This window comes from Capra hircus, chromosome 2 (assembly GCF_001704415.2).
Source record: "Capra hircus breed San Clemente chromosome 2, ASM170441v1, whole genome shotgun sequence".
NCBI classification, from domain to species: domain Eukaryota; kingdom Metazoa; phylum Chordata; class Mammalia; order Artiodactyla; family Bovidae; genus Capra; species Capra hircus.
Genome location: NC_030809.1, coordinates 110,081,352 through 110,098,527, shown reverse-complemented (window position 1 = coordinate 110,098,527; position 17,176 = coordinate 110,081,352). Strand labels below are relative to the sequence as shown.

General features: G+C 44.3%; 1 protein-coding gene across 1 annotated transcript in view; it reads right to left on the bottom strand.

Annotated features, from left to right (window-relative positions):
- Positions 1-17,176, bottom strand: part of MYO3B (myosin IIIB) — a 454,205-nt gene that overhangs the window by 426,952 nt on the left and 10,077 nt on the right. Inside the window, 2 exon segments of the mRNA XM_018066782.1 lie at positions 8,664-8,798; positions 9,752-9,951. Coding sequence (XP_017922271.1) covers positions 8,664-8,798; positions 9,752-9,951 — 335 coding nt within the window.

Here is a 17,176-nt window from a genome sequence, read left to right as displayed (position 1 = left end):
GGCAGTAGCGTTCAAGATCCACCGAGCCAGGATTCTAACTGTCCCTACACCTTGCCTGTCTCCTGAGAAGCCTGTATGCAGGGCAAGAAGCAACAGTTAGAACCAGACATGGAGCAACGGACTGGTTCCAAACTGAGAAAGGAGTACATCAAGGCTGTATATTGTCACCTGCTTATTTAACTTCTATGCAGAATACACCATGCAAATGTCAGGCTGGATGAAGCACAAGCTGGAATCAAGATTGCTGGGAGAAATATCAACAACTTCAGATATGCAGATGATACCACTTTAATGGCCAAAAGTGACGAGGACTTTAAGAGCCTCTTGATGAAGGTGAAAGAGGAGAGTGAAAAAGCTGGCTTAAAACTCAACATTCAAAAAACTAAGATCATGGCATCTGGTCCCATCATGTCATGGCAAATTGGTGGGGAAACAATGGAAACCATGACAGACTTTATTTTCTTGGGCTCCCAAATCACTGCAGATGGTGATTGCAGCCATGAAATTAAAAGATGCTTGTTCCTTGGAAGAAAACCAATGACAAACGTAGACAGAAAATTTAAAAGCAGAGACATTAGTTTGCCAACAAAGGTCAGTATAGTCAAAACTATGGTTTTTCCAGTAGTCATGTATGGATGTGAGAGTTGGACAATAAAAAAGGCTGAGCACCAAAGAACTGTGGTGTTGGAGAAGACTCTTGAGAGTCCCTTGGACAGCAAGGAGATCAAATCAGTCAATCCTAAAGAAAATCAACCCTGAATATTCATCAGGAGGACTGATGCTGAAACTCCAATACTTTGGCCACCTGACGTGAAGAGCCTATTCATTGCCAAACATCCTGATGCTGGGAAAGATTGAGGGCAAGAGGAGAAGGGAGTGACAGAGGATGAGATGGTTGGATGGTACCACGGACTCAATGGACATGAGTCTGAATAAATTCCAAAAGACAGAGAAGGACAGGGAAGCCTGGTGTGCTGCAGTTCATGGGGCTGCAAATAGTCGGACATGATTTAGGGACTGAACAATAACAACAGCCTGCTCATGACTTGCAAGAGATTTAGAACTTGATGCTGCACTGGCAACAAGGACAAGGCTAGAGTTTGAATGAAAAGGAGAGACAGTGAAGACCCCATGATAAGGAGGAACAGGGACCTGAGACACAGGGAGATCCACAGGGAGATAGTAGGAGGACTCAGGGTCATCGCACAGTTGGAGTGTGGTCTCATTGCCATAGATTTACATGAGCATCTGTATTCAGATCGAAATGTCACCCCAGAGAAGGACAGGAAGAGGGAAAAAGAAAACCATTGAAAAACCAAGTCCTTATCCAAGTGACTAAGCTTTGAGCTGGATTGTGAAAATGGGAAACAAATTCCCCAAACGTGTCCCTTTCCAAAGAAGTACTCAGTTGACTAAGTTTAACAGAATGAGTTCAAATCAACTGTTTCCTCTAGGCAGGCTGGGGGCTCAAGAACAATGTTAGGTTTAGCTGTTGAAAAGAAAGTGACCTCTTGGTTCTCAGTCGTTTGTGACTGTCCAGTTTGTATTACTCAATCATGAACACTGTCCCTGTACTCAAAGAGCTCAACACCAGAAATGGACACGTGAGTAATAAGAGTGGCAGGTGGAAGTGGAGTATGCCCACGGGTATGGTGGCACTGAAGAGGGAAGGGTGACTTCTGCCATGCCACGGTGGAGAGGGAACAGTCTGGAACTCTTCCCGGAGGATGTAACACATACAATGATTCTGAAGGACAAAGGAGCTTATGGCAGGTGAACAAGAAGAGCATCCTTGGAAAAGGGACATCATGTCCAAGGAAGGGAGCACAAAAGAATGAGGTGGGTGGGAGTGTTTCTATTTGCCGGTCCATCTACGTGCGTGAGTGTGTCTCTGTCTGTGTGTCTGAATTCTACGTATTCTGCCACTGTTGGGACAAAGGGATAGAATCTAGCATAGAGAGATGGAGAAGTAGAAAGGGGGACAGGGAATGCAGGCGTGCCCTGCCAAAGTGTGTGGACTTTATGCATACGTATTACGATACCATAATATACCATTGGATAGGAGTGGTAAGCTAGCAACAGGTTTCAGACAGGAGGTCTGTTCAGATTTCTAGAAAGACCTTGGTAGCAGACTGGAGGGTGGACAGAACAGGAAGACATAGGCAGCTGGACACTTGTCAGGAGATATTGAAGCAATGAAGAGAAGCAAGGTCAATAAGTCAAGAGTCCTGAGGACAAAGAATCAGGGACAGATTTGAGTGGGTGTTGGGGGGTGGTGCTTTTATAAGATAGCATCGATAGGAATTTTTGACCAGTTGGATAGAGAAAGTTAAGAAGAGACAGAGTCTAGGGATCGTGTGAGAATATCAATAAAGTTCTTTGATCCCCTAAAGCCAAAGCAGTAATCGACATGCAAAGCACTGCCACACCTTCATCAGAACCACTTCTCGGTCTGGCTTCCGTCTCAGGGAGGCACATGCTTTATTGAATTGCAAGTGCACTATTAAAATTCTACCCAGAGAACATTTAAATTAAATACTGGGTGATGATCCAAGCTAACTCAACCCTGGAATTTTCCCCTGAAACCTCATTTTAGTCTCTCTCCTGCCCTACTTTCAATCTGGCCATTTCTGCAACAAGAGCCTGTTTGGCGGCATTTTAGATGGGTAGCCAACTTACAAACTTTCTTCATAGCTCTAGAACCTACGGATGGATTAAAGGCAGCCATTTTGTCAGCAGGATCAAAACTCAGCTGTGGATTTAAGAACAACAATAGAATCTGACTCAGTTGGTGCCTTTTGTTCACTAAATGTCAGAGTTTAAGAGCTGTCTGATTTCTTGTGCCTCAAAGAAACATGTAATTAAACTGCTCAGGGTACCTTTAGGGGAAGCAGTCCTGTGAAGCTGATAAGCCCACTAGCAAGGTTTTAAAGGGCAGCCTGTGGGTTACAGGGAAAAGATTTAGGCTACTTGGATATAAAAAAGGAAAGCGGGTACACACTGACAATTGTCTAATCAGAGTAAATATTCAGTGAAATGGACTGAACACTTTAAAAGCATGACAAGGGAACTATATTTAAATGCATCAAATAATATAAACCTCTTAAAGCTGTAAGGAGGCAGCCAAGCTTTCTACCTCACCCACCCCTGAGGGTTGGCACCTGCAGCCTTTTATTCCCACCCACGCTGCCAGCCATCAGACTCAAATACAGAGGTAGGTCTGCATCCCTGCATTCCTCCCTACGCCCTCAGCATTCAGGAAATGTGGCAGCTGGATGCATCTTGAATTTAATGAGCGTTTTTCTCCAAACCAAGAAAAACAGAAAAATCATTTACATTCCACATCTATTTTCCAAAACATCGTTGAATATTGATTCAATCACAGTATGTGCATTTGCTAAGATGGTCGTAATTTCAAGTAATAAAATGTTCCTTGCTCCATAAGCCATTAACTTGCCTCCACATTATTAAAGAGTGACCCATGCAACACAATCACCAGACCTTTATTCTAGTTGAAACTCTAACCTTCAAGTAGCTCCTGTACTGGCAAGCTGATTTGCCCTAAGAGGACAGAATTAGGAGGAATTTCTTTTCAGTGCTCTTTTGTTCAGTGAACTTGATCTTTCAAGGGTGTTAGGTTCTACAGAGGGCATAAAGCAAAAGGCAAGGATTATCAAAAGTACTCTTGAAGATGCCTTAGAGAGTACCATGTCAGACAATGTCCACCTCTCAGGAAGGCCAAGCAACATAGTTTTCCTCCACAGCATTGGGAGACATGTGTTTATTTTACTGATACAAAGTCAAGTCACTGTCTTGCCCCTAGAAGAATGAAAACGATGTCACTTGAAACCGTGGCGTTCCAGTCAGGGTGGGCTGGGAGGAAGATGCTCATACTACAAGGGGCAGGAGGGCCCCAAGACCCCCACCTCCTGTTTCAGCCTCTCTCCAGAGCATGTTGTAGATCTGGTGAGTAGGCAGAATCACTCCAACACTTCAGCTTCTTAGGCCCTCTTGTTTTTGCTGAATAAAGATAGCACATGAATATAGGGTGCAACTCAGCTGCATTTCAAAGTTCTTACCTTCTCCACTCCCAAATGTTCTGTACTTTCCTTCTGACCCCCAGGCACTCCAGTGACTCTCATTCTAGGATCCAGCCAGAAACTGTCCTTGGAGTCAGTGTTCTGTGCTCCAGGGCTTTCTAACCATCTCTGGCCAATCAAAACATGGTTCAGACCATCAGAGTTCCACTATGACCCTGACTTGTTAACATGATAACCTTGACTCATGCCACAATATCTGCGGGGGACTGCCCGTGAAGGGTTAAGTCTTGGGAGCTGCTCGGCGTTATGCAGAGCCTTAGGCACGTCCCTAAGCTCCCTGTCCCGCCCCCCTGAAGAATTTACTATCCTTAAGGCTCCGGGACGTCTCGGTCTTGCAACATTTCATGGAAGATAGATTAGCTTATTGATAGAAGATAGATTATCTATTTGTGATCTGCACACAATGGTAAGGGTCTTGTGATTGTATCTGGAGATTAATATACAATCTTGTGAATGTCAGAACTCACGTACTTTATCCTATATATACTGCAGCACAATAAAGGAAGGCATCAGCCATTTTGGTCTGATCCTCTCAACCCCGTCCTTTGTCTCTCTCTTATTTTTCTTAGCGGGGACGCTCCGTTCTCTCCCTGTGCAGGTGCGACTCTTGCTTGTGCTGGCCGCGGCAAATATCAATGGGTGAAAATGCTTTAAGGTGTTAACTTGCAATGATAGTGGGGCTTAGACTGGACTTTCTAGGGCCTTACATAAATGCAAAATCTGAACAGAGGTATCATTTCCCCCTACTTTGGCTTAGATACTGAACTTACACATAGATCTTTGAGAGGAAAAACAGGTTAAAAATAATTCTTTCATTTGGTTTTAAAATATAAGGAGTATTTTTTTAGTTTACATTGTCACTAGCACTCTAAATGCTCAACTATTTCTTTTAAGTTGAACATATTATTTGAGCAGAAATAGTATTTACCAGTGGAAAGTTTTACACCAAAGGAAAACAAAAATATATATATTTCATGTCTTAGCAAATACTAGGCATTTTGCCTAAATATGGAGCTTTTCTTAAAGGTCTAATTTCTTATTATATTTCATTTAGGTGAGAGATATTAAAACTTGTAGATTTTCTGAATTTAATATTAACTAGGATAAAACTTATTCACAAATTATCCAAAAGATTATTATGTATGTTTTTGTCTCCATATCTTTCTCCTCTAGTAGTTGTCTGTCACTGAGGAAAGCTTTGGTTTGCTTTCTGGTAACAATTAGTAATTAATTTCAGAAATGACATTTTTATTTGCTTTTGTTTTCAGAGTTGTGGTGATTTAGGAGGGTTATTAATAACATTTTTCTGTCCTCAAGAATTGCTCTGTGGAATAGCTTCTCACGGTTCCTTTCATCATATTCAGCAAGGAAACAGCAAAGGCAATATAAATTTAATCTCAATATACAGGATGAAGGGAGCAGTATTAAACAGATCATAATTTTATTGTGCAAGTTTCCTAAAGCACTCATTAAAAAGCTATCGGCGGTGCAACATGGCCAAGGTACTGTGTGGACTGTCATTATCTTCCAGCAGAGTGTGTGTGTGTGTTTGTGCATGTGTGCGAGTAATCAGGAACTGCTGCTATTCCAACCAGAGATCCAAAGTCTATTTCCCGGACCTGACAGACAGCATCATGGGCAGCTGCGGCACAGAACGGGAGAGAGGCGGAGTGCGGTCCTTCTCAAGTCCCGCCATGTGACTGGTTATGGGACAGTGGGCATGCCACTCCTTCTCTGGGTCTCTTGTCCTCAACTGAACACTAGGAGAGTGACCTGAAGGAAGGCTGAGGTCCCTGCCAGCTCGAGGAGTTCAGGAATCTGAGTCTATGAGAATACTGGAGGCACTGGACACAGCTAACCCAGGAGCCTGGCATGGTTGGCCTATTCCTAAACAGAAAAGACTGAGGATGTCTGGTTCCCCGTGCCATCAGCTTTGGCATGGACCAACGCAACCTGCAAAAGGTATAATATCTGCCTACTGTATTGCTGAGGCATGAATAATTCAGTGTGCCAGGGCAACCTCATTATCTGTGCTTAGTCACCCAGAAACAGCAAGAGACAGTCCGCGGGGGAGTATTTGCACAAGGCTCAGTTCACAGTTCTGAGCTCCTTCTCATCTTTCAAGACCAGGTGCGGCCCTTTCCGGCTGCCTTGGCTGTGCCTGAGGGGCTAACATTCAGTCACTCCTCATGGGGAAGGGCACTTGTCCTCCAGGTGGTGGCAGGTCTGAGCAGCCTACCTTCCCACCTGGTCAAATGGAGGGAGGGACAGCCCCTTTCCAAGCTCTGGAAAACCCCTGGAAGTTCCAGTTTTCTATATCTGAATGCAAAGTCTTTTTAAGTTGGGGTAAAATGAAAGGAAACTAGGACTTTTTGGTCACAGGAAATGGCAACCCACTCCAGTGTTCTGTTCATCTGTTGTATTCAGATGGGATAATCTGCAAGGAACATTTCTGTCACACTAGTTGCACTCTTCAGAATTTAAAGATGTGAGGGATTTTGGTTTTTAGAAATCATCTTTGTCTGTTTAGTTGACTGGTTACATCACATAGTATGTTCTTATAGTATCATCTTTTGGATTTTATTATCCCCCACTCCTTCCCTGGGAATATTACAGATTCTCCTGCCTGGAGAATCCCCGGGCGGGGGAGCCTGGTGGGCTGCCGTCTATGGGGTCGCACAGAGTCAGACATGACTGAAGCGACTTAGCAGCAGTAGCAGCAGTACTTATATTATTAAATGATAATCAGGTTTAAAACACTAAGGTCTTACAGAGTTTAAGAATATAACCCTAGAGACACTGCTGCTGCTGTTGCTAAGTCGCTTCAGTCGTATCTGACCCTGTGTGACCCCATAGACGGCAGCCCAACAGGCTCCCCTGTCCCTGGGATTCTCCAGTCAAGAACACTGGAGTGGGTTGCCATTTCCTTCTCCAATGCATGAAAGTGAAAAGTGAAAGTGAAGTTGCTCAGTCATGTCCAACTCTTAGCGACCCCATGAACTGCAGCCTACCAGACTCTTCCATCCATGGGAATTTCCAGGCAAGAGTACTAGAAATTATTATTTCAGAGACCCTAGAAATATTACTTTCCATATTGCGTGAGAATAAGCATTTAAAAATTAATGTTATTAATATTCTAGAGCTTTGTAAGCAGGGTAAATCTGTAATATTCCCAGGGAAGGAGTGGGGGATAATAAAATCCAAAAGATGATACTATAAGAACATACTATGTGATGTAACCAGTCAACTAAACAGACAAAGATGATTTCTAAAAACCAAAATCCCTCACATCTTTAAATTCTGAAGAGTGCAACTAGTGTGACAGAAATGTTCCTTGCAGATTATCCCACCTGAATACAACAGATGAATTTCTCATACATGGTTGCTATGGCATCCAATATGTCTCATGACCAGGCCCTCCTAGAGCCAGATGGGAGGTTTTCGACAAAAGAACCCAGACAGTGAATCCAGCACTGACCTCCCCTTTGTTGCTTCTCTCTTAAAGCTTTCACACATGTCCCCACGCTCATGGATCACACATGTGACCTCAGGCACGGAGGCTGATTCAGAGGGGTGGCATCTAGGACAGATGAGGGTGGGCCTCATGAGCATGAGGGAATACAACAGACCTGTCCTAATATACTGATTTCACATGCTGTCACCGCGTTGTTGCCATGTTAGTCCCATGGAGGAACTGTATTTGTAGGGAAATTTGCACCCAGTTACACACATTCATTTCTATTAACAAGGGAGAGAGAAGGGCAAGACTATAGTGGATACAGTGATGCTGGCTTCAGACTGTCTCTTCAAAGCAGATGTGGCCAGGAATATCAGACGCTCCCTGCTCCCAAGTACCAGAGGCACCTCTCACCAGGAATTGTGCCTAGCTACAGGGAACCTCCTCCCCCAAGGCCACATGCCCGCCCAGGGTGCCATGCACCCAGTGATTGGTTAATGCAAAGATAAAATACAGGACGACCCTACAAGAGCATCCCAGGTCTTCTTCTCCCTGAGGATGGGCTGAGGCCTCTGTTGCAACTACACTGATGTTTCCTGTCTCCCTTGTCCAATCCCACCTTTCGTCCAGGTCTAGCCCCAAGAAGAGGAACTCTCCAATAACCTTCCATAAACAATTGTCAGAGTTTATTTTCAGAAAATCCAACCTGAGATGAGGATTAATGACCATGAATGGGCTGATTCAAATTCGGCGAGCAAGTAAACCTTGGGTAAACAACTTTTGAAAATGAGCTGCAGTCCTTTGGAACATGTTTTCTGTGAAATTTTCCCAGCCTGGAGTAGAAAAAAACCTTTTCCAACTGTATTTTTATATCCATTGTATTAGAAAAAAAGATTATTAAAACCTCAGAAGCAGAGAAACATGCACATTTTCAGCACACAGCCTACCTGTAAAACGTAGAGAATACCACATCTGGTAAGGTACCTGTGATATGCAGGAGAGATCATTTCCCCTAAATGTGCATCTTATAGTATTTAGGCAATAACGTGTCTGCTCACCCTTGGTGAGCTGTCTGAATCGATGGTCACCCAACAGGAGCCTCTTACCTCCAGGACCAGCCACAGCTGTCCTCCCACACAGTGATCCGCTTTGTAAAACATTCCGTAAAACTTTACAACATTGGGATGATTCGGGAGAAACTGCAAAATGTTGTATTCTGCCTCAATCTCTTCATCCATATCCTATATAGGGTAAAAAAAAAAAAAATGCATGCTGAATTCAGTATAATGTGTGAGGTAAGGTACAGGACTGATACCATGATCAGGTAACCCCTTAACAAAGCATATTTAGTCTGCATTTTTTATGTCATCATTACCATATCTTGAAAACACCTAACAATGAGCATGTAGATACCAACTAAAGCCTTCCAACTGTTATATCAGTAAAATGTCTTCATTATATATCTTTAAGAATAATATCATAAATATCCTTTTAAAATTTAAAAATGTCTGAATTTTCAAAGCAGTTAAAGAGAAGTAGTGCAAAGGGATCCAACCAACACTTATAACCTCACTGTGCTAAACAGTGGACAGCATTGTAAGCTCAGTGTTCAGTGCTCTGATGGATGCCAGGCTAAGATGACTGAACACCACACGTCTGGGCCACTTTGTAACTTACAGAGAGACCAGACTCTGTGTAAACCCAAAGCATCACTCTTTACAAGAGAATAACGGTCGAAGAGCCCTGGGGACTAAACCCAAAACAATAGGAAAGTGGACAAAAGAAAATCATTTAGAAAATCATCAAAGGAACTTTTGACTCCAAATGAAGTCCCTTCATTCAGATGGGCCGACTTCCCTGGTGGCTCAGACAGTAAAGTGTCTGCCTACAGTGCGGGAGACCCGAGTTCAATCCCTGGGTTGGGAAGATCCCCTGGAAAAGGAAATGGCAACCCATTCCAGTATTCTTGCCTGGGAAATCCCATGGACGGAGAATCCTGGTAGGCTACAGTCCATGGGGTCACAAAGAGTCAGACGCAACTTCACTTCACTTCACTTCATTCAGATGGACCAGGGAGTCATAACTCATTTTGGGATATCATGTCAGGTTTCAGTATCTCTAGAAAATCACCCCCAGAATCAAGAAAGAAGTTGAAAACTCAGTGTGCATGAAACCCTATATTGTAGTTACTTACACTGATTGGATCTAGAATTTTTACTGCGGCCAGGCTCCCATCTCTCTTATTAGTCACCTTGTAGACCTTGCCATAGGTGCCTTTACCTATGGTCTCTATAATTTCCCAGGTATCTGTGGGATCTGGAAGCGATTCAAGTCCAAGCATCGTGGCGTTGTAATGAAACAATCCATACAGATGTCTCCTGGTGGGAGGAAAAGCTTGTTATGGGCAACAGATCGCAGGATTAGTGTCAATGGGCTTTTGAAACAAGAATATTTTTATTTCTTAACCAGCACCCTTGTGGTACTTTCCTTTTTAAACAGTCCCCTTGTACTTTAAGTAGATTTTTAAAAAAGAGATTTGAAGCCTCTTTAAGAAATGGGAGTAGAAGATACAGGGTGGGCTGCATGGCTCTGGAACATCTTTAAAAACACAATTCTAAAAGGGGAGATTATATCCAGACAGAAGGAGGGAGGAAAAGGGCCAAAGAGGATGTCCAGTCATGACCAGACAATCTCAATCTAGGTTGCTAGTAGGGGCTGCTAATGCCAGGAAAAAATCTGAAAGTCTCAGGTCTGAGATCTATACAGCCAAATTATGTAACCTTGACCAGGTCTCTCTGATGGTCACTAGAAACTAGCATCCAGCCTCTGTGTACAAAGTCTGGGCTGTTAGGAAGGAGGATCTGGTGCCTCTACAAACCCCTCTGTCCCTGTCCTTTCAGAAAGCTTATGTTAAATCTTCCAGGACTCCCTTGAGTCTCGAAAGGCTGGCTCAAGAGTTAATGATTAGGAAATGTGAAGATATAGAAACAAAGAATAGCTATTGGGCCAAGAAACTGGTAACAACTTAGACTATAAATCTGCCACATAGCAGAAACACTAAACTCCCAGTTCGCTGAAAGATATGGATAAAAGCCTGACACACATTTCTGAATTGTTTCTACAGGAAGAAGACTGCAAACAGATGAAAACTGCTGACCACAAGAACAGAGATTCTAGACTGGTTGAAACTAGAAAGCTGATGATGCTTGCAACTTCACCTTGATGCCAACCAATCTGAGATGCTCGTGTACAAGTTGATCACACACTCTCCCTCACACCGCCTTTAAAAGTCCTTCCCCAAAGCCATCAGGGAGTTCAGGTCTCTGGGGCATCGGCTGTCTATTCTCTTTGCTTGATGCCCTGCAGAAAACATCGAACTTTCTTTCACCACAACCCGCTGTCGGCGGATTGGCTTTGGTGTGAGAGGGTAAGAGAACCTAAACTGGGTCTGGTAATAGCATCAGTCAGTGCACAGTATCCATTGTCATCCAGGTCTTAGGTCCTGCAAGGATTAGCCAAGCCCAGACCCTGTCCACATAGCAACAGCCTACTGTGGAAATCACACTGAATGGTTAACCAGAGGCTGCAAGCTCACCCCACCTTAGCAGTAGTCTATTTAATAAGGACTTGGCCCTGTAAAGTTTACGTACTTTAAAGTACCAGCAGCAAGCTTGGCAGGCAAACAAAGTCACCCTAGACTGGTCCCATGAAAAAGCCCCTTCAAATATAGTTACTCCAAGGCTGGAAGAGTGGTCTCAACCCCAGGCTGCTTCTAACCTCAGGAAAGGGGCCATTAGACTCCAACAGGAACAACCACAGCACCCAGTCTCCACGTGTCCACCTGGAGTGAGCCCTTCTGCCTCATGCTGGACAATCCAATTTCCACTTCTAATTATCTTCCAGACTGCATTCCCTGAAGACACAGCCTTTTGACTTGGAACAAAAATTCACTTTTCAACCTTACCCTTTCTCATGGGGACATTTCAAAGATACTAAAAACCATTACCAAAACCAAACAAAATCCCAGTATCTGTGCTATTGATACTGGGAGGGAATCTGTCTTTCCTGAGTCCACCTGGCAGGAATTTTATGCTCTGAAGGGGTCTCCAACCAGCACCTTGAGAGCCCAGGCCAGGCTCACGCTGGGCTGAGACAATGACCCTAAAAGTGTCAGGTGGTCAAACAATTCCTGATTTTCATCTTCTGGTTTCAAGAGTCTAATGAACTCTAAGCTTTCCCCTTGGCCAGTGTTTCCGAAAATCCGCCTTTCTCAGTACATGCTTCACAATTCTTGCCAAATATGTATGTTACCTGTGCTATTAGCTACTAATTTAAATTACTTGCTTTTTTACATAAATAGATGTCTTATGTTTTTTTTTAATTTTTTGTTGCCCACAGACTGCTGGGAGAAATATCAACAACCTCAGATATACAGATAACACCACCCTAATGGCAAAGAATGAAGAGGAGCTAAAGAGCCTCTTAATGAAAGTGAAAGAAGAACAGGAAAAAGCTGGCTTAAAATTCAACATTCAGAAAACTAAGATCATGGTATCTGATCCCATCACTTCATGGCAAATAGATGAGGAAACAAAGGAAACAGTGACAGATTTTTATTTCTTGGGCTCCAAAATCATTGTGGGAGGTAACTGCAGCCATGAAATTAAAAGACAATTGCTCCTTGAAAGAAAAGCTATGACAAACCTAGACAGTATGCTAGAAAGCAGAGACATCACTTTGCCAACAAAGATCCATGTAGTCAAAGCTATGGTTTTTCCAGTAGTTATGTACAGATGTGAGAGTTGGACCATAAAGAAGGCTGAGCACCAAAGAATTGATGCTTTTGAACTGTGGTGTTGGAGAAGACTCTTGAGAGTCCCTTGGACAGCAAGGAGATCAAACCAGTCAATCCTAAAGGAAATCAACCCTGAATATTCATTAGAAGGACTGATGCTGAAGCTGAAGCTCCAATACTTTGGCCACCTGATGTGAAGAGCTGACTCATTGGAAAAGACCTTGCTGGTGGGAAAGATTGAAGGCAGAAGGAGAAGGGGGCGGCAGAGGATGAGATGGTTGGATGGCATCACCAACTCAATGGACGTGAGTTTGTGCAAACTCCAGGGAAGCCTGGTGTGCTGCAGTTCATGGTGTCACAAAGAGTTGGACATGACTGAGTGACTGAACAACAATAACAACAGGGCATGTAGGATCTTAGTTCCTTGACCAGGGATCAAACCCACACCCCCGGCAATGGAAATCTGGAGTCTTAATCACTGGGAAGTCCCATACAGATCTTTTAAAGGCACTTCATATCCCTACCCTAAATCATTTGCCATATATCAAAATTAACTGTGAAAAGATGATTATACTAAAAACAACAGTTGTTCAAGTACAGCCAGAGACTGCTGCCCCTGTTCTTTCGGGGAAAAGAAGGAGATCATGGAGTGATGGGGTAGAGTTAAAGACTAGCACAAACTTTTCCCTTCATCTCATCAGAAGACATGAAAAGGAATTAGCAAGTGAGCAATTTTGTCCCTGTGTCAATCACTGTGCTTTACTGCAAGACCCTCAAAACCTCTGAACACCTTGGGAACGGCTCTTCAGCCCAGCTTCTACAAAAGCGAAAGGCAGGATCAACTGAGGATGTTGATTAAGGCCAGACAAGTGGGGATGGGGAGGGTAATGAGATGTGCTTCCTGGAGAGAAGAATCTGGCCCATCAGCATGGGTAGAGTTACGTTATACTCACCAGGACAGGCCCTGTTTCTCCACTTGCATCTGAGCTCAGCGCCACTGACACAGAGGTGCTGAGCCAAAATGCCTGCACGATCCAGGCCCTGCCCTGTCTAGCCTCAAGATTTGCCTAGCAACGCATCTCTCTGGGCCTCAGTTTCCTCATTGGCACGGTGGGGCTGCTTCTGCCACCCACTTCACATTGTGGCTATGAGTCTAAGAGGATGAAGACAGAATGAGGTGAACGTGGTGAGTGCTGACCAGTGACAGTTGCCATCACAAAGGCACAGCACCATCTTCTGCCTCAGCAGAGGCAGCACAGCTTCTTGTTTTGTTTTATTTTACCCTCAGCCACAAACCAAATGAGAACCAAATCTGCTCTGCTCCAATCAGTTATCAGCTTCCAACAAATGGCAAGAATTCGGTGTGTGCAAGTGAAATGAAATCATAGCCTGTGGCAGTGGGAGAGGACCCTGGAGGCCCTCGAATCAAGTGGTTTCCTGATGATTTGGGGCCATGACACCCATCTGTTAAATTAAATCTTACTTAGGATGCTGATGGATAAGCTGAGAGAAGCGGTGCCCTTCTGGCTGAGGGAGGCTGAGGAAGCGGGTGCCTGCACTGTGCCTCCCATGGGGGACCAGAGGGAGCACCAACCCCCTGGTCTGCTTGCAGCTGCTGGGTTCAGCACTGCAAGTCCTGTAGCCTGGGAAACCTCAGAACTAGGCAAACCAGGACAGTCTGTCACCCTAGACTCCGGGATCTTCTCTGAGCACTATTAGAAAATCCCTGATTAAGTAGCCTCCACCACCACCATCTCATCCCCTACTAGGCGTAAACTGTAACTTGCCCACACTCCAATTCATATGACTGTATGTGTGTGTGTGTTAGTCTCAGTCGTGTCTGACTCTTCGCAACCCCATGGACTGTAGTCCACCAGGCTCCTCTGTCCATGGGATTTCCCAGGCAAGAATACTAATGTGAGTTGCCATTTCCTTCTCAGAGCATCTTCCCGACCCTGGGATCGAACGTGGGTCTCCTGCATTGCAGATGGATTATTTACTGTCTGAGCCACCAGGGAAGCCTGCCCCAATTCATATATGGTGAAGTCCTAATCTCTAGTACCTCAGAATGTATTTGGAGATAGAGCCTTTAAAGAGGTAATCAAGGTAAAATGAGATTATGGGGCAGAGGGGTGGGAGGAAGTTAAGCCATACGACCAGTGTCCTTTAAAAAACAGATTAGGGCACAGACACACGGAAGAAAGACTCTGTAACAGAGGGAAGATGGTCATCCTCAAGCCATGGAGAGAGCCCTCAGAAGGAACCAACTTTGCTGACATCTTGGTTTGGACTACTAGCCTCCTGAACTTTGAAGAAATACATTTCTGTTGTTTAAGCTACCCAGTCTGTGGTACTTTGGTATAGGAGTCCTACCTAGCTAACTAATGGGTTTCCCTGGTGGCTCAGTTGGTAAAGAATCTGCTTGCAATGCAGGAGACTTGGGTTCAATCCCTGGGTTGGAAAGATCCCTTGGAAGAGGAAATGGCAACTCACTCCAGTATTGTTGCCTGGAAAATCTGATGGACAGAGGAACCTGGCAGGCTACAGTCCATGGGGTTGCAAAGAGTCAGACTTGACTAAGTGACTAAGCACTTGTGTGCGCGTGCACACACACACACGTGCACACACACACGTGCGCGCACACACACACACAAATTTACAGACAAAACTTAAGTCCAGGTTGGTGACAGGACTGTGTCAGGTCAGTACAGGAATGGGAATCCAGGCTTTCCTAAGCCCACATAATAGAAGTAAGGGAATCCTCTGATTAGAAATGGTTCTCTCTGACCAACTGCACCAAATACTGAACAGTTCTGTGAGGGAGATGCTTCCCACATGGAAGCCAAACACATCACAGACCTAATAGACAGCACTCTCTGAAAAACCCACCAGAGGGAGTCATCTACAGTCGACACCAGTAATGGGTGAGTGGGAGGCAGACCCCCTAGGTTCCACTGCCACGCCCATCATGTTGATCTGGACATTCACCCACAGACAGGGTTAAATAAAGGTGCAGCAGAACAGGCACACATTAATAGGCTTGCCAGTCTGCTGTCTTTAAAATCAATACCCAACTCTATAAACTCTCTGATGATTGATTAAACAGCCAGCCCAAACAGTGGCTGCTTATACAGCCCCATAAAGGTGGTGATAATCTGCTTGGGGAGGCAGCCCTACAGACAGCTGAAAAGCTGCTCCTGGCCAGAATGTTAACCTTGGTGGGTAGATGGTGCTTCTGCCTATGTCTGTACCCAGGGCCTCACGTAATTAGCCAGGAGTGACCAAAGAAGGGTCAGGAGCAGTTTGGACTAAGAGGGATGAACGTGGGACTGCAGTTTCCTGCGTCTCCCATATGAGGTCTCCATCATTTATTCAAACACAGAATTAAAGAGTGACCTCAGGAGATTTGGCTTCCCTGGGAACTCAGCTGGTAAAGAATGTGCCTGCAATGTAGGAGACCCCAGTTCAATTCCTGGGTCAGGAAGATCCCCTGGAGAAAGGATAGGCTACGCACTCCAGTATTCTTGGACTTCCCTGGTGGCTCAGCTGGTAAAGAATCTGCCTGCAATGCTGGAGACCTGGGTTCGATCCCTGGGTTGGAAAGATCCCTGGAGAAGGGAACACCTATGCACTCCAGTATTCCGGCCTGGAGAATTCCATGGACTGTGTAGGCCATGGGGTTACAAAGAGCTGGACACGACTGAGCGACTTTCACTTCACTCGGGAGACTTGAAATCTCAAGTTACATGGGTTGCTCTCAATGCAAAACAAATACAAGGACAAATCTATCTGGGAAGATGTGAGTGATGGCAATTTTCAGCATGAGACGGGCTCATGCAGTTTGCACCCCAATTCATATTTCTCATGGACCTGGACATATCTGTAGTGTGGCTGTTCTAGAGTGAAGACTTGATGAATACTTTTTGATTTTTTATATAGTAATACTACGGAAGTCAATACCACAAACAGATTTCTGATCAAAGTCACTACTCTCTCAGGGCAAGATTCTGCTGTCCCCTCTCTTCCTGTGGCATCCAAACCCTTCCACCATAGGGAAAAGCCATCAGCAAGGCGAGGAGGACATCACCTATGAAAGAAATCTCCATCTAGTACATAACGGTAACCTAGGTATTAAAGGAATGTTTCCCTACTTTTCCCTATGCATCACAATTAGCAAAATATCTAGGATATATCCAGCTTCTCATTACTTAAGCCATCAGACAGATAGATAGCAAAGCAGACAGATATTTAATAAGAGACTTTAAACAACGGGGCTTCTCTGTGGCTCAGATGGTAAAGCGTCTGCCTGCAGTTCAGGAGACCCAGGTTTGATCCCTGGGCCAGAAAGATTCCCTGGAGAAGGAAATGGCTACCCATTCCTGTACTCTTGCCTGAAAAACTCCATGGACTGTCGCCCAAGGAACCTGGTAGGCGACAGTCCATGGAGTTGCAAAGAGTCGGACACGACCGAGCGACTTCACTTTAAACAACAAGGTCCTACTGTATCTCACAGGGAACTATATTCAGTATTTTGTAATAACCTATAATGAAAAAAATCTGAAAAAGAACACACATAAATATTTATATGTATATATAACTAAGTCACTTTGCTGTACTCCAGAAACCAAGACAACATTGTAAACCAACCATACTTCAGTAGAAAGCAAAAAGAGACTTTATCTTTGTGGTAACAGAATCCCTTAGAAGGTAAGAACAATAGTCCTTGTTTTGTTTTGTTTTCAGAAGACAATCCCCTAGAGTCATAGGCCGTGCCTCTTTGCAGCAGTTGGGAAAGCAGGCTGTCAATAATATTTTTTTCTGTTG